Source organism: Stigmatopora nigra, chromosome 17 (assembly GCF_051989575.1).
Source record: "Stigmatopora nigra isolate UIUO_SnigA chromosome 17, RoL_Snig_1.1, whole genome shotgun sequence".
NCBI lineage: Eukaryota > Metazoa > Chordata > Actinopteri > Syngnathiformes > Syngnathidae > Stigmatopora > Stigmatopora nigra.
The window spans coordinates 4746468-4764759 of record NC_135524.1 but is presented as its reverse complement, the minus strand read 5'-3'; the positions used below and the strand labels follow the sequence as shown (position 1 = coordinate 4764759).

Genomic DNA, 18292 nt, shown 5'->3' with positions numbered 1-18292 from the left:
GTTGTGTTTTTGTGCGCAAAGACTACATTCCCCATAATACCCCTTGCGGTCGATACAATATTGCGTCTTTCCATCATGGCGGATTGACTTAGTTTTTCAAAAAGGTATTTTGCTCTCCTGCATAGATCTGATCGTTTCGGCAATTAATGGACGTTTATTCCTTTCCGATGACACACTGGTGACCAGGTAAGTTGTTTTGAAAACAATCGGAAATGATCTAGAAAAGATTTTTAGCTTTTCAGTAAGCAGAAAAGCCAGAACATGCAGACTGAAGCCGCACATTAAAACATGTGATTCAATTTCTTTAGCTTTTTGTTTTCACTCTTCACAATCCCCGGGTGATGCAACATGGCTATTTATATTTCGTTTGAATTTGTTATATTGATATCAACAAACCAATTGTTAGTTTTGCCATTGATCACTGCTGAGCTGCACTAAAGGGCCAGCTCTGCATTCCCTGTTGTCAATGATTCCTAATGTCACTCCATAAGTCGATTTTCTAGTAAATTAAAGAAAAAAATGCTTTTAAAATTTGGATAATTTCGCCAACTCAGGATTCCACAAATGTAGGGCCTTTCACCTTGTGGATGCACCATAGCAGTAGTGATGTCCAAATGGGATCATTTTGCAATTGGATAAAGTCATATAAATGAGATCAACTAATAATGCATCACTTAAATGAACGTCGTTGACTGTTAAATTGTGTTGATGATGCTTTTGTCATAAACAGGTCCCAATGTTCCGTCGCTCGAGGTTCAGTGTCCGTCCCAATGTGGGTGGGGTCGGGAGGACTCCGACTCCATCGCAGGATGCCCCTGCGGCGAGTCAGGAGTCAAAAGAAGTGGCAAAAGACCCTGGAGAGGATGCAGTAGCTTCCGTGGTGACTGACATCAAGCCACTGGACTCTTCCTTGGTTGAAGCTAACACTCAGAGGTGAGGGATGTTCACATGAAACATATGCAGTACTTATCAGGCCTAAAATTTTGTTTCTGCACTGTATAGTGAAGGAAATGATCCAAATGGGGATGCAACCAACTCCTCAGCTGCTCTCCAGAGGAGGAAACGCTTCTCTGTTAAGCCGAGAGTGGCTCCAGGTCGCCCCGCCACCCTCCCGCGAACACCCAAGTCCCCTGCCAAGGTCCGCTTTGAAACTCCCCCCAAAAAATCAGAACTCGAGGCAAAAAACGAACTCCAAGCATCACATTCGGGAGTCGAGTTGCCAAAGTCACCTCAGCCCGAGCCCGCCGTAGTCGTCCCCTGTGATGATTCGGCATCAGCAGCTGCCATTTCCCCCGACCCCTCTCCAATAGAGAGCAATAAAGAAGCAGAAAAGGTGGCCTTGTCAGATGACCCAGTTCTAAAAATTCCTCCCCGACCGCCAGACAAAGTGACGGCGCTGGACAAAGAAATGGCAGCACTGTCGGAAAAAGCCAGAAGTCTCCTGTCCTCGAAGAGCAAAAAGTCACACTCTATCGCCCGATATTCCCTGAGCCGACTATTGAATGACCCGTCAGACATTCATCGGCTGGAAAAGGCTCAGAAGCTCCGTGACCTGCTCAGACAAGAAATGCGGAAAGAAAAGGTTTGTCATTATTATTACAGCTAACCATAGGACTCATCTAAAGAATTGTCATTTGATAAAGTTTAGGCAGATTATATTCCAGCCAACAGAGGTAAAACCCTTCATTGGGTTCTTGAGTATTCACAGCCAGTCCTCCTATTTTAAATTTATTGTTGCCATGTTGCAGGGTGCCAAGAAAGAGAAGAGGAAGCTTGTCAACGAATTCAGTTTGGAGAGTTTGGACTCCTCCACAATGACCATGAGGGATCTTATTCATTACATCCCCACGTCCAACCCCATGTCGTGAGTGCATCTTTTATGTGGCTGCGTTATTTAATTGACACAGGCTCTGATTATTTCTGGATTATCCTTTGTTTGCTTTCCATGACCCGCAATGTCCGCCTCACAGGTCGAGTTTAGATGATGGCATGCAGGAGAATGAGAACCAAACCGAGGTTCCATCTTTAGCAGAAGAACGGTGAGTCTCACATGAAGATGCTGCAATAGGTTTTGGCCAGAAATTAATTCATGATTTATTTTTTTTATATAGATCGTCGCAGAAATCGCAGAAATCAGAAGTTGCCCCAAGTGCAGGAGAGAGCCAGTTGCAAGAGGAAGGGGAACAGGAACAGGAGGAGGAGGTGGACCCTGATGAAGAAAATGATGATGCACTAATGGTACCGCGGGTCAAAGTGGCTGAAGATGGTACACTGATTCTGGATGAGGAGAGGTACAGTAGGACCAGGAATGCTTTAAAATATACACCCTACATTTCATAAGATGATCTAAAACATTGTGTATGTCAGTTTGACGGTAGAGGTTAAGAGAGCCAAAGGACCGAACCCGGCGGATGACCGAGATCCCATATTCGAACGTGGCTCCACCACAACGTACTCTAGTTTCAAGGCCTCCAACTACTGCAAGCCCTGGTCCAGCGAAGGTTTGGACAACTCCAATTTGTAGCTAAGCTGAAATCATTTAATTGCCTTTTCCTTACATGTGTGCTTTATTTTTGCAGAAACGGATATGTTTTTTCTGGCGATCAGCATGGTGGGAACAGACTTCACCATGATTGGCCAGCTTTTTCACAACCGAACTCGAGCTGAGATACGGGTATGTCAAGTAGAGCTTTTCACCAGTTATGTCATTTTTTTTAAAGATTAATCCTAAAGTTTATATTTGTATTTACAGAACAAATTTAAAAGAGAAGAGCGACAAAACTCGTGGAGAATCGACAAAGCTTTCCGTTAGTATGCATTATTGTATTTAGAGATAATATTAATTTATGTCAATACTCCAAGACAACTTTGTGCTGATGTTTGCCTTGCAGGAGAGAGACGCAAGCTGGACATTGAATATTTCACCAAACTGCTGAAGAAGATTCTTGAAGTCCAGGCCAACAGAAAGAAGCTTAAATCGCTATCTCAGAAGAACCCTACTAAAAAGCGTCAGCGGCGCTCAAAGGCGGCAGACAGTAAGTGTATCCAAGTACTTTGCTCTAAATATGAAAAATATTGTATAGTTTGGCTCCCTTTTAAGGACTCATCATCTAACAGCAATTTGGTAGAATTTAAGCTTCTTATGCGGATCATTTTTAACTGTATTTTTATAATGACATAGACAGTGAGGCGGAATGTGACAATGGCTTTTTAGGCTCTGAAGCAGAGGATGGAGAGAAAGAGAACGATGAGCAGGGCGTGGAAGTAAAGACTAAGAAGACCAAGATGAAGTGTAAGCGCCAGAGTACGGAGGACAGCTCTAGTGAAAAGCTAAAAAAGACAAAAAGTGAAGCAACTGAAAAGAGTGCTGAAAACGGTACAAGTGTTTCTTAAGAGCTTTGCTATTGAAATATGCAATGTTTTATTGATTACATTTTTTCTCCAAAGATGTCACCTGTATAGTTGAAGACACAGATGTAACCCTTCCTGAGGATCAACCTGATTCACAAGTGTAAGGAAGCTTAAATGCATGTTAAGACCTACCATATGCATGCATGTACATCTATGTGTATGTATTTATATATGCGCTTATATGTATGTATATGTATGTATATATATTCGTGTATGTACACGTATGTGTATATGTATGTGTGTGTTATTAGCAACATGCTTATTTATTTATATATTTATTCATGTATTTACTAACTTACTTATTACCTATCTATTTATGTTTAAAATGTCTTTCCTATATCTGCATCTTCATCATCTTGCTACTGTGACAACGAAATTTCCCGAATATGGGATGAATAAAGTTATACAATCCAATTACCAACTTTGGTTCACTGAATACAACTCAACCTTTCACTGAACAATCTTTGGCCATAATTTCAGTTAGGGTCAACAGTACTCACTCACTTTCTTTCCCTTTCTGCCATTGTGTTTCATTTTACCTCAAAATATGAACTAGTCTGTTGAATTTAACAGCTCACATTTTCTGGATTAGGTGTGAAAGTTCCAAGACAGACGAATCTTCTGAGCGGCCATCAATTCAGCCCGCCAAACTCGCACGCGGCAGAGCGGCCAAACCACTCCTTCCTCTAGGCCGAAAGTGGAGTAAAAAGCTTCCACAGCCTACCACAGCCCCCAAGACCCAAGACGAGACACCAGCTGAAGAGAATGACGGTGTGGCCCAAGAAACCTTGAAAGAGCAGGTGATAGTACACTTTCAGAAAATTTTCTTCAGATTTGTCCTTTCTTACATTCTTAATAATTATATTTCAGGTAAACAAAGAGGCATCACCTGTTATATTAAGCAGCGGAGAGGAGGGTGATGATCATGATGATAATGATGTTGGTGATGGGGATTCTTCTTGCGATGAAGAACTCTCGGCTAAACCTGCAAAACCTACAAGGTAAGCATTTCATTTAGTTTTTTTTTTTAAATCAAGCATTGCAATATTTTCAATCCAATTTTATTTCTTTTGTGTTTTTAGTTCCAAGCTCATTTTCTAAAATTTAAAAATAAATATATAGATATTTTCCATTTTCCACTTTAATATTGAACATAATAAAAAATATATATTTTGTTTCCATTTGAAATGAAAAAAATGATTAAATGAATATGGAGTTGATGTTAATGTGGTTAACCCTTTGACATCCCCTGCACTACCTGAAATTTACAGTGGAAAGATGATTGGACATTTAGTGTTGTCTTAGGGAGCAAGACACATGTTTCTCTTTTTGGCAGTGGACATAGTGAAAGTATCTTTTAATGTATTTCAAAGGTATGGGAGAGTCCCCAAGCCTCGCACCATCTTAGAATACCCCACCAAGGAGGAGGAGTCCGCCCATAAACCTCCCCGAAAATGCACCGGAAAGAGGGCCAGACCATCCACAGCCCCATCTCCTTCCTCGGCATCCAAAAAGTCCAAACTTATTACCCTCAGAGCGTCTCAGTACGATTTCAGTGAGGATGAGGAGGAGCCGGGCCTGCAGCAGAATGATGAAGCCTATGTCGCCAATAGCTTGCACTCTCCCTCAACTGTTATCTCACAAGTGGACGAGACGATAGAGGAGGTGCTTAACTCGCTTTGTCGCCAACTCATTGTATTTCTATTTGCGTTTGCATGCATTCCATAATTCATCCCGTCCCTCCTCGCCTGTGTAGCTTGACATCTTGGGCAACATGTCTGATGTATTGGACATTACTCAAGATGGACTCTGCTCTGATTCCTTCTGTGAGGGGGAGAAATATGAGACAGGGGCATCTGAGCCTTGTTTACATCAGTTGGATCTGCTAGCCGTAAGTTTCTCCTGCGTAGTGTTCAACACCTCAATGACAAAAGAGCATAGTCCATTTTATTTGTCCAACATCGGTCCCATCTCTTTGTCCATTCAGTTTTTTTGTGACGATTATCTACACCTGACATAACCTAATTAAAGTCATATTTGTATTTCAGGATGTTATTGATCTTGTAGCTTCTGAGCACGATGAAGGTTGGTTAGTTTCTTTTTTAAATTACTGTGTTGCTGCTATTCAAAGTTAGAAAATAATTATTATGTTTTCTCTTAGTGTCTGAGGTGGAGAGCTACAACGAGGCTGCTAAGACATTGTTGGCCATTGGCAACGTCTCTCAGTCAGAGACCGTACATGATCATGGAACAGGTACATGAAAACCGATGTGCCTATACTTCTCAAAGCATAACGATATTTCAATCAAATTGTTACAATTACAGAAATTGCTATGGAGACTGTGAAGGATACCAGCGAACTCTTAGAGGAAGAGATAGTAGCAGAATTCATCAAGGAAAACAGTTCCATTCAAATCCCAATTGGGTCAGAGGACCACATGGTCACAAAGACTTTTGAGACAGAATTTACTTATAGTGAGGAAAATATGGATGCCACTGAAAGTTTTAATGATGAGTTAGCATTCAAAGGTAAAGCTCAGGAGTCAACGACACATCTGATCCAAGAAGAAGTAGAGGACCAAACAGCTCCTAATGTGACCCCTATCCTGAGTTTAAAATCTAATGTTATATCTTCAAGGGAAGTAACTTCTGGTGAGGATGACGTGGTAATCACCAGTATGGCCACAGCAGGCACAATGTCCACAGATGCTGAAACGGTTAAAAGTAGTACTATTAATATTGAGACAGCAGAAGTCAAGGAAAAATCTAGTGAACTAACTCCCTCTCAACAGACCAAGACAAGTAGATTCCCAAAGGTCAAACCAAAGCCAAACCTTCGGACATCGAGAAACGTACAAGCTAAACTTCAAACCACAAAAGAAATTAGCTCTTCAAATCTTGAATCCACTGGCAAAACAACAAATGAAATAGAACCACAGCCAACTGGGACCTCGAGTCTTCAAAATCTAAGTCAAACAACCACTTCTGACATAACTGTTACACCTATATTGTGCATAGACTTAACAGACATTCCTTCAGAGAAACTTGCTGCAGGAGACACACTTGAAAGTGGTTGTAATACCAAGGAACCATCCAATACACCAGCCAATGAACCACAGGATTCAACTACAATTTTAGACAAAGAAGCTGGTGATCATGTCAATACCTTACAAGAGTTACCTAAGAATCTGCAAAAAGTTGTTTCCAGGAGTCGACTCCCAAAGGTCAGACCAAACCTTCCCCAGATATCAACAAGTTCATTGCCTAAATTTCAACCAATGAAGGAAATCTGTCCATCCTCAGCCCATGAATCCACCTCCAAAACACCAACTGAAGTAGAATCACAGCCAACATCTTCATTCTCTACACAGGAACAGGGTCAAACAATCTGTTCTTCAACTGTGGTGCCAATCTCGAGTGCCAGCTTTATTGGCATAACTTCGACGGAGGAAAAACTGTCAGGCACTGGAATTGCTGCACAAAAATCAAAATCCACAGATTCTGAAGCAATCGAAAGTCCAGATAAACCAATTGATACAGTCGTCTCAAAACTACATGATGAAGAGCCAATAACAATTTTAGATGAAGACGATGGGAATCAGGACAATGGCAATCAGGACAGTACATTGCAAAGGGTAACTGGCGATCTGAGAAAAGCTATTCCCAGGAGGAGTCATATCCCAAAAGCCAAACCCAACCTTCCCCAGAAATCAAGAAGCATATTATCTGATGCTCAAAACACAAAAGAAATGAGTCCATTCTCAGATCTTGAGTCTGCTTCCAAAACAACAACTGAAGTAGTATCACAGCCAAGTTGCTCTATGGAGAAACAAGGGGAAACCATGAACTCTACAACTGTGGTGCCAGTTCTGAGTGTGAGCTCCGACACTGGACTTTCTGCAGGAATAACAAAGATCACAGATTGTAAAACAGTTCAAAGTAGCTGTAGTTCAGAGGAACCATCTGATGCAATAGTTAAAGAACCCCAGACTGAAGACTCAACCCTGGCCATTGGAGATCATGACAGTAATTCGCAAGAGTTACCCGACAATCTGAGAAAAGTTGTTTCCAGGAGGAGTCGATTCCCAAAGGTCAAACCAAATCTATCCCAGACAGCAAGAAATCCAGTTCCTAAATCTCAAACCACAAAAGAAATAAGTCCATCTTCAGATCTTGAATCCACTTGCAAAACAAAAGCTGAAGTAGAAACGCAGCCAACTTCCTCACCGAGTTTTAGCACAGAATCTTCAGCAGTGCTGCCAATCCAGGACTTAAACTCCAGTCTGACCGCTTCAGATAAAAATACTTGTATTAAGAAGAATGCGGACGATCATAGACCTTCAGATGGTGATTTGGAGAAGAAAGATCCACAGACATCAAAACTCTCTCAAGAAACAATTCAAAGGCGACGACGCCTTCCTAAGTTCAAACCGAGTTTCAAGTCCCCAGGGAGAGCAACACCGTCAAAGGATGGACTGGAAACACCTTCGAATGTACTGCCACACACAGGTAAAGAAGTTCCCTCTCTGGAAGCTCAGAGTAATGAAACACTATCAGTTTCTATGGAAACAGAGAGCAGTCTTGATTCTTCTCAGAACTACCAGACAGCAACTAGTCCTTTAAATTCCACACCAAACATCGACTTCTTAAACAGAACACTTCCAGATTTAGTTTTGGAAACCTCTGGAATCAGTGATGGCAACCAATCAAGTATACATGTGACACCAGTAGAGGGAGCAGATTATCAAGTTAAAGAAGCAAGTGAAATGGGATCCACTCAGGTAAATCTGCATTTTGTTTTGCTTTTCTCTCATAGTTTTTATTTATTGCAGCGTCTCTCACAGTCTAATTGCCTAGATGTGATCACTTGTGTAATATTGTAATAACTTTGGTTAAGGATGACTTTTAGCTCATAAATTGTCAGAATCCTCAACATAGGCCTTTGCAGTGATGTTGGATCCATAAACCTAACATGGATTTTACATTTTCTCCCACGCAATGTCAACAGGAAGGATTGGCGTCCAGTGCAGGATCTAACCTAACTTCTACAGGTCTCTCGGTATTACCAGACAGTAAGTTAAAGACAGATTTTACATGAGGAGATGAAAATGTAATAAGATATGATGCCACAACATTTGAGAAGATTTGTGTTACATAATACCAGTGTAAATTGGGTTTGGCATCTTATTCTATACTTTCCATTCATTCAGAGTAATGAAAAATGTCTCTCTTATCTCACCTCAGCGCCGTCAATGCCTTCAAATCCAGAGGAGCCGTTCTTCATCCTGTCCCTGATGGAAGTCCCAATGGAGGAGCCTTCCACTCAGTCCTCTCAAACAGAGACACCTGTGCAGCACAAGTCAGAATTGTTCCAAAACACTGACATGATAACTTGCTTAGTGTCTAAAAGTGTCTCTGTTTGTATAGTATTGCTGTGGACAGTGCAGTTGCAAGGGCGGATGGTTCCTTAACTGATGTCCCCTGTGGAGAGAGCAGTGTAGCCATGGTAACTCAATTGATTAATGCAAGATGACTTGGGGACAGAATTGGGGGTGCAAATGGGCAACTAGGTATTCACATTCATGGATGTTTGGGGATTTTTATTTAAGGTCTTCTGAAGTTACATTGGGTAGTTTTTCAATTATACTTGTATCGGTAACCATATGGCACTATTCATTCTTTCAATTTCAGAATGCGGGTGCGAAACGTCTGAGGCCCCGTGCGCCGCCTGGAGGAAGTGAAGACGCGGGGACTTCAGCTGGAACAAGTTCTCCCAAAAGGTGAGGAAATGTTCAAGAAAACCAAATAAAGACAGATTCTTCCATTATATTCCTACTTCATCAATAGCAGAATTCAAATAAATTTAATTTCTATGGCCACCATTGGCACTGACATAATCTTTTTCCCTTACAAAGGAAACCCAAAGGTTTCTTGTCCTTCCTGACTCACTCAAGCAAAACCGCTGAACCCAGTGGGTCCCGTCGGGGAAAAGTAGCGACCCGCCGATCTAATGTGAGTAAATCCGCGCCGCGAAAGAAAAGCGCAGTGCCAGCTACACCTCCACTCCTGGACGCTTCACAAACTTCAGAGGAGCCTTGTTCGACAGCATCACAGCCACTTCCCAGTCCCTCTTTCTCTGTCGATGAGGTGAGCACTAAACAGCTCTCACGCACTTCTTATGTATTTTCCTTACTGGAAATTCATTGTGAGACATCCAATCCATTTAAACTGGAAGGACAGGCAATGAATGAGTTTCCAGTGTGAATGGATTAGATGTCAAATTCATTGAAGGATGAAAATAGCCTCATAATTGGACAGCTTTCGTCAACATTGGCATTTAAGGACATAAGTGTACATGGCATTTTGGCTCATGTAGGCCGTTATTGTCAAAGAATTGGGATCGGCAAAAATCTGGCTTTTTAAAAAATCTGGGCTCGGCTTAATTGTGATAGGTGCAACCCTAATAATTATATTTAAGACTTGGCATCAAACATTCCGGAATGCCATATTTTACCTTGTGTCAGCCATACTTCTATTAACACGTGTAAATATTGTGGCCTACATTGCCCAAATGTAATGTCCTCGGTTGATAATGCACTTTTACTAATTATATTCCATACATGTGTTAATAATGATAGTATTTTTTTATATTATTTTTCTCTAGGTGCTTTTATAAACTAACAAAATGTTAATGAAAACAAATAAATGAAAACACACTGCTTAAGCCTCCCAATAACACATAATATTTAACTATAGTATTTAAATGAGTACCCCATAAAGAATTAAATAAAACCCTTATGTATGTATGTGTGTTGTAGGTATCCATATGCAATGATGAGAACAGCGTGGAGGTTCAAGACGAGCCAACTCATGTATCCACGTACTTCCTAAATGATATTTTCACAGAAGTAGAGGACACGTGAAGTGCACTAAGTTACCTTTTTTATTTATACCATGAAGTATTACCCCTAAAAGGTACATGGGCTTTAGATAAAATTTCAGGATGACTGACCTAAAATGCACTAAAACCATTTCAAGGGAACTTTGACTTTCTCAAGATTTAACTCCACAAAGAAAAATATTCCTATCTTTTTGTGGGTAATATATTTTTGCTGTACAGTAAGCGCTTAAAGAAAAGTACTTTTTTTTTTTACTTAGATTCTTATTTTGTAAAAAGGCATAAAAAATCCAATAAAAGGACTGACATTAGACATATTGCCTGAATATTGTGGAGAAAAACATCAATTAAGTAGTAATAAATAAAAAAACTATTTAAAAAAAAAAACTAAATGATTGATGAATTGAAAAAAAATACATTTTCAAGAAGTAAATTTGAAAAAGACAAACCTGCAATAGTTCTGTGTATTTTATTTTGTATTACAAATCTTTTATTACCTCTCATTACTCTTTGGTTGCCATTGACGACAATAGTCCCCCAATTCATTTTATCTCCTAGTTTAAATTTATCTGAAGGTTTAATTGTTCGATTACAAAATGATAATTTCCTCAAAAGTATGATGTGCACCTGAATTTTGATCTATTTTTACAGAAACATGTGACACACATTTTACTTAGGGCTATATTCGGCTTACCACATGCACATTCTAGATGTTGCCAGGGAAGTTTGTCTACAGAAGTTGACTCACAATCAGGATTGGTGAGATTGGACGACAATAAATGCCAAAAATAAATTTGTGGAATTAGATTATCCGGATAGTGTAAATGCCTCACAAGTTCCTGGTTACAATATGTTGAACAAACTTGTCAACATTTAATTTTTCGGAGATTTAAACAAACTAATTGGAAAAAAAAGATAGAAACATAGTAGATCTTATAAACGAAGCATAAGGATAGCATATGGTGAGTAAGCAGTGTTAGTGTCAAAAATTAACCTGCTGTGAACATAAAAATCTTGCCTACGTACTCACTTCTCATAGATTTTATAATCTAACTAATCCGATTATTGTTTTGCTTTTAGCCTCACAGTTAAATACCTAACTAAAATGACTTAAATAAAACATAACTGTACTTTCTACTCCTTTTTCAGAAGTAACCTTGCATGTTTCAGCTATTGTGGATGATTACACAACAAGAAAAATAAATCAACAAACAAGTGATGACGCATTGGATTCATCGAAATACCGGTAAAATATTACACCAATTTGCGTTTATGTAAGACCATTGTTCGATGTTCTTAACTCCAAATCATAATTTGTGGTAAATACACTGCCTAAAGTTCAAAATGGATTGGATGTCTAGTGCTGTTAATGCATGCAATAAATCATATGAATGCCCTCTTAAGTATAAAAAGGTATTGAGGTGATATGTTTTCATAATTTTCACCTGCTGATAAATATCTGTTCACAAACACTGCTATCAGTGGAACATATTTCGAATACTTGATGTTGAGTGCGATAAGAGAGGATTTTTTTGGGGGTGGTTATTTATTTATTTATTTTTAACTATTGTTATTGTATTAAATTGCTTTGACACCGAAACAAAAAAGTCACTGAGGCTTAAAATATAGTTTGGAAAAAAAGTCAGAATGTTTATATATTCTTTCAACTGACAAAAAAAGTTAGTAGTTTTAAAATAACTTTGGTTAAGATTGTATGACCTTTAAAGATTGACACTTCAATTTGTTTATAAGGACATGACGCACATATGGTAAAATTACCCTAAAATGTACAGTTTGACAGTTGATGTATAGATTATTAGACTGTGTTGACAATTAGTTGGATTTCAGTGGAAAAATATACTGTAAAACCCCACCAAAATATTGCTATTATAAACAATAGGCCGTTTGCCGTTTAACTCGTTCCCATAAAGGAGACTTGTATCAAGCTTTTATTACGTATTGGCATCAGACGATTTGCTTCGGTTTCCCCAAGATTAGCCTCTCTCTCTGAGGCAACATGGCAATTAAGTCAATTAAATAAAAGGTACGAGCTGTACTTCCAAACAATTCCAAATGCCACGAAGCTGGTTAATTATGACATTTATTTATAATTGTTTGCATTGTTACACTGTCATCGTGACACTCTCTGCCTGAGGTGCCATCACATTATACAAAGGAATTCCTTGTCCGTTTCCCAAAACTTATTTTAAAGAATCTGATGGAATTCCACCAAACACAAATTCAAAACATATATACATACAATTTCATCACTCTTATATGTCACATAAACACACCTTGACACTATTTTTAATTGGGCACAGCCTCTGCTGGTGATTCCGGTTTTCTTTCCATAATTTACATTGCATTTATGGAAGATAAAGAAGTGTATTGTGGCTGCACTTGGACGCTAGTCAACTATTAGTTAATTACTGGGCTTTTTTATGTGGCCCACATTGCACACACACGAAGCACACTAATTACAGGTATCATAAAGGGCGCGGTGCACAATTGCTGGATTGATGCTGAATAACTTTAATGGAGTCGTTGAGAACAAATCTCCAACTGCACCCTGCGACATTCTTTTTCCTCCATGACATTTAAAATTCAGACTATTCATCCACCCTTTATCACATTCACCTCGCCCTGAATTTTAATTCTGGAAACATCAGCTATGGCCAAATGAAATTGACACGACACCAATACATGGAGGCTTAAATACGACATGCTACAAAATTACAATATCCAGAGTGCATACATTTTGAACTCATACTTAAGAAATATCAGAGAATGTACATCATTGCTTTTGATATTGTTATTTTGGCCCCCACTCACTTCTACTGGGAATTACTATAGTGAATGTAAGAATGTACTCTTTTATGGGTAATGTAGTACTTTGTTTTGATGGTAAATTTAGTTGCTAGTTTAAGTGATTTAGATCTGGATAAGATCACTATTTTTCTTATTGATATTTTTTCCATTCAATGCTTGTCAGTCTAATTTCAGTTCACAATACGGCATCAATGCTTTCAAATTGACAAACAAAATAGTCCTTTTTGTGAAACAATTCGTTCTAAACTTTCCGCCAGATGAGTGTATTATGCTCCCAAAGCCAGTTTACCTAGATAAAACCCACATAGGCCAGGGGAAAGTACACAAAAACTTCAAACAGGAATGTCGGAGCCTACTAGGGATTAAACACTCAATCTCAAAACTGAATGGACAGTCTAACCAGTCGACTGCCTTGTCTAGAATCAAGTTACAAAAAAAATCCCAAGGCAAACATAACCTCAGAAGGAGTTAATGCAAATGTAAGAAACTTTTGTAAAAACACATAGGACAAAAAAAAAACATTCATTTTGCACTTGTATGCTTGGAACGCAATGACATTCTGGGGGAGCCAAGCCAATGGGCTGTTTGTGTGCTGATGAAAATCCCCGAATTATAATGCAACTGTCAATTAAATAAGGCGATGATAGTTGTTTTGCTTTGCATCAGTAATTAACAGGGTACATAGTAATTACCTGTCACCTGAGTCACAAGTTTGGCATCTTGATGGAAGGCCTTTGATTTTCTGTTGCCGTGAGAAAGACACATGAAAATGAATAGAAATTAATATTTTATTGGTATTAAATCAGACTTAAAATGAGTTTTCAATTCAGCAATTGCAATGTTCACATTTGTAATTGGCTGGGGCTCAACTATTAAATTAAAAAATATATATAAAATAACATAAAAACACACTTCTTTTTCTTAATACTAAATTACTACCCACTCACTTGACTGTAAAGTATTTGCCACGTTGCTGTTTTCAGTGCAAGGCATTTCACAATGTATTTTTTTCTGCCTTCTCGATACAGATGATGTAATTTTAGTGCCATCTTGCAACACTAGTTATTTGCATCCAAAGACATTGGCAAATCAGTTCAGGCTTTATTTACATCTTGCAATATACATTCAGTTAACCCGTTCATGCTTGAGTGTAGGTTATTTATTTATTTTTTTAATCCAAAATGTGTTGTTTTTTTACAGTGTAATTACGAGTCAATGTCTCTTATTTGTTGACCAAGAGCAGAGGAAAAACAAAGGGTATTGTAAAATTCCATCTCTGTACTCGTTGCTGCACCATGTTATAAAGTCACAGTTTTTGAAGGCTAATTTAACTTCACGCTTTGGATGTGTTCGCTGTACAATATTTACATGTCCTTCATAATAAGTGTCACGTGGAGCCAGAGATGATTTTTTTTAACTTCATCACCTCTTCACTAGTAAGATGCAGCGTGGAATTCATTGTGGTTGATGACAAGTTGTTCATCTCTGTCGCCTTCTTATCCAGATCGGCGTCTCTGTGACGGCTTGTTGTCATAGTCAGGTCCTGCGGAATTGGGCTTGGGCTCTGTGTTGGTTCCCTGTCCTTGGTAGAGGCCTCCCAATAAGAAAAGGTTTTGGGCCCACTAGATGACGTAACTTCTGGATGGGAAAACTGAGAAGCCTCTAAACTACCGCTGGGTTCAGAAGCACTTGAGGAAGGTGTAGGTGCCCTGTAGCTGGTAAAAGAATTTAGACTATGGACGTGATGCAAAGCAGACACTTTGTCAGTGGACTTTGGACTTGGTGCTTTTCTGCTGGGCACCCTGAGATCTTTGATGTTTAGCTGCTGAAAGTTTGGGTGAAATGCTAATGGTGCTGGTGGCATGTTTTTGCTTCTTTGTGCTGCCTCCTGCAAGAGGTGAGGTAGCATCTTGGGGTCATGGGTGGCTCCAGGCTGGCCATACGTCCGCAGCCAGTTATGGAAAACCGACAAGGGGATTTCGATCTCCATTTTGCCATTGTTTTCGCGAGGTGGGATGGGCAGAGTGTGATTGATGTTTCGTCTGTCCGCCACTGAACTTTCTTGATCTTCTGTCTGACTCTCGTACTCTATTGGACTCTGATTGGTTTTGTAGATACGGTCGTTGTCGCTCCGCATTTTTAGGGAAGCGTCATATTCTGGGCTACTGCTGGAGGTCAGGTCAACCACGTTGTCCTCCCTGGTTTTGACCTCCACTGTAGCCGCCTCATCCGTCTTCATTTTCCTCTCTCCCTGCGAGTACAGTTGCTTATACAGTGAAGAGGGCGTGTTCAGAAACTTTGGGGTCTTGTGGGCCAGGAGTGGGGAGAATGAGGATTTAGGATTCTTCTCCACCATTTGACTTTCCGCTTTAATGCTAAGGTTGAGGGGCTCGCTCAGTCCAGATGAAGACTTGTACTGCTCGGATAGGAAGCGTAAGTGCTCCAGGGGCCTGACTCCATTGGCTGTGGCCGGACCGCAAGGGGGAAAGGGTAGTTTGGGCGGGGGGGCTATCTGAGGTCTGTGTGAAGACAACATGGAACCGGACATGGGGACGTATGGTGGCAAAATGGGGGGGCTTGGGTGATAGTAATGGGGTGGGTGGAGTTGGAGAGGAAAGATGCTGTGGTGAGGACCTGGTGGGAGGTTGGGATGATTCTGTGGACGTAAAGTGGAAACATATAAGTATGATGATGAACCAGTTTAGTGGGTCTGTTCTGAGTCGTCAATGCCATTTAAATGTGTGCTTTAATCACCCTTTCACAATGGTGTGAAAGGTTTATTGAATAGAGAATGATTTAATTTGGTTGCTCAACAGAATGGCAGCCATAACAACAAAGGTAGTAGTAATTATTATAAAATTAGTCGTTGTCTCAGAAGATGGTGTCTGATGACTTGATTTACCATCCTTAAATTAATTAAATGGGCATAAGTAGTTTGTTTCACCAAATGGAAATGGTCATTTGACCCACCTGATGGTGCAATGGCAGTGACATCATCTTGCGTTTAGCCGGTCTGGGACCGTCCATGTCGTCCACGCCGTATCCGTGATGGTGGTAGTGCTCCACCGCATGTGCCGACACCAAGTTCATCGGCATTCCCTTCAGGTGGCACTCGTACGCCAGAAGCAGCCTTTTTGGGACACCCCAGTAAACATTAGAACCTGATACGTATATAAGAGTGTACCCCCTCCCTCCTAGTGCCCTTTTTTTACTCACTTTTCATAATGACGGCGGGTACAGGTGGCGGCGCTTGTGCTGCGAGGGTTCCCCCCAAGTGAGTTGTAGACCTGCTTCCAGAGCTGTTGAGCAGTCACCTGTCCAAACAAAATCTCATTAATCTCTCAAAGCTTTATTTGGAAATTCAAATTTAGCTACATGAGTCATATGAAGATAAAAGTCACCTGGTGGTAGCCTCCCAAATCCCTGACTGTCTTGAACATCAAAAATAGGTCAACTGCGGAGAAACAACATAAGCATGAATACATTGAAGCAGTAGAAAAAGGTTAAAAGATTGATTTTTAGGCATTTTCTGCTGACATTAGAAAGATTTCACTTGTCCATTTTTGTTTCATGACAATTCCAAAAGGGCTTAATTACTTTGTTTGAAGCCCAAATGAGGAATCCTCTCAATGGGTGTATCTCGCTTCTTCATGAAAAGGTAGAGATTCTTCAGGAAGGCCTCTTCACTCATGCCAACCAATTCCCTACGGCGGTCCTCCAGTACCCCTGATACTCGAATGTGAGTCTTGGCAATGTGTGCCTGAGAAAAGCAAGAGAAAATTAAATGTTTGGACAAAAGGACCATTGTTCTGGTTCCTTCTAAGAAATAACTTTACATAAATCAGGTGTGAGACAGCTGCAATGTGGCTGCATCAATGGGTGCTTTCATAGGTTATTCATCGCCCTTCAAGAATTTTAAAAGTATGTAACCGCTCTTTGACTCCATTTAAGCCAAGTGCAAACTCCAATTTTCAGCAAAAAAAAACATGATCTTTTTACCCAAATTCAAATTCCTGCAACCATAAATGTTCCCCAAAATTTGAACTCTTACCAAATAATCAACCCCAATCTTGACCAATTAGAACCTTCCTTTTTTCCCTAATTTCTTTTCTTCATAAAACATGTAAAGTTGGTGAATATCATCATAAAAAAATATTACTCCCCACAGTACTCCTCTTATTACCCTATTGATTTCATTTGTTTAGTCTTTTTGTCGCCCTAAATCCAAAATTCTTGCTCCAAATCACGGATATTTGAACAAATCTCAACTTGTCTGTTAACATTTTCAGAAACTGCGGAAAAAAATTGATAAAATTATCCAGTTACTTCAATCTAATGTTTGCCGTTTATTGTAAAATTGGATGGACCTGATGAAGAAAAGAAATCCTAAATTTCGACTGACCTGAAAATCAATTTCTTATTAATATAATCGAACAAAAAGTCATAACACACTTTCTGAACTCACCATTTCCATCACGAACAAAGATGCTGATTAATCAGAACCGCATGCCATCCAAAACCAAAACCAATTCGCTAAAACGCACACCCGCTACTCTCGGCAGTCGTTTGCAAATATTTAACGGCACAACTGAGTCCGACTACTTCAACGCATTTCTGAGATTTGGACGGTTCGACCGGTCCGACCGGCTCCCCAAACGACTATGGGGCCGAAATTGGCCGCGTGGCGCAATTTTGCAACAGAAGTGGCCTATAGTGGCCGGTTTGGCGTCGTTCACCAAATGTTGCGCTCATATTGTCACGGGAAAGCATGAAGATTTGATGAAATGTGAAGATATTGGGCTGATGGAAAAGACAGATGGCTATGTCGATACTTGGTAGGGTAACTTGCCCTGTCATGTAGTCATATTAATGATGGCAATTATCCTCGCATAAACAGGAAATGCTGCATTTCAACAGCTCCCGTCTATTTTTGTTTCGTTGCGATGAGATTGTATAAGACATTCGGTTTCTAATTTGATTGTTTAATTTGTCATAATTAGCTGATTTGAAAAAAAAATGTTGAAAAAGAAGAAGAAAAAAGCATTAATTTTTGGTTTTCTGCCAAATGGTTACGTATTGCTTAGGTTACAATTGTAAAGAAAATAATAAAATATACTTGATTGACTGGCAGTTATGCAGAAGTTTGACAAAGTG

At 39.8% G+C, this 18292-nt stretch overlaps 2 protein-coding genes and 2 long non-coding RNA genes across 4 annotated transcripts; 3 read left to right on the top strand and 1 right to left on the bottom strand.

Annotated features, from left to right (window-relative positions):
- Positions 1-736: 736 nt before the first annotated feature.
- LOC144210991 (uncharacterized) lies at positions 737-6916 on the top strand. Its single transcript, XM_077737961.1, has 19 exons — positions 737-933; positions 1003-1582; positions 1749-1864; positions 1971-2039; positions 2112-2291; positions 2368-2501; positions 2580-2674; positions 2753-2807; positions 2892-3035; positions 3215-3376; positions 3448-3511; positions 4004-4211; positions 4282-4412; positions 4785-5076; positions 5168-5302; positions 5460-5496; positions 5573-5665; positions 5737-6868; positions 6910-6916. The coding sequence occupies exons 1-19, from the start codon at positions 737-739 to the stop codon at positions 6914-6916; spliced, it is 3831 nt and encodes a 1276-aa protein (XP_077594087.1).
- Positions 6917-7014: 98 nt separating this feature from the next.
- Positions 7015-8946, top strand: LOC144210737 (uncharacterized). Its single transcript, XR_013329446.1, has 4 exons — positions 7015-8192; positions 8420-8483; positions 8656-8770; positions 8839-8946. It is a non-coding gene; the product is annotated as an uncharacterized LOC144210737 (long non-coding RNA).
- A 155-nt stretch (positions 8947-9101) lies between these two features.
- On the top strand, positions 9102-11433 carry LOC144210784 (uncharacterized). Its single transcript, XR_013329458.1, has 3 exons — positions 9102-9191; positions 9327-9558; positions 10230-11433. It is a non-coding gene; the product is annotated as an uncharacterized LOC144210784 (long non-coding RNA).
- Positions 11434-14219: 2786 nt separating this feature from the next.
- On the bottom strand, positions 14220-17768 carry arid6 (AT-rich interaction domain 6). The gene is made up of 6 exons (XM_077738172.1): positions 17604-17768; positions 16736-16898; positions 16540-16592; positions 16355-16452; positions 16109-16268; positions 14220-15794 (listed from the first exon to the last, which is right to left on the bottom strand). The coding sequence occupies exons 1-6, from the start codon at positions 17610-17612 to the stop codon at positions 14526-14528; spliced, it is 1752 nt and encodes a 583-aa protein (XP_077594298.1). The 5' UTR covers positions 17613-17768; the 3' UTR covers positions 14220-14525.
- Positions 17769-18292: the final 524 nt, after the last annotated feature.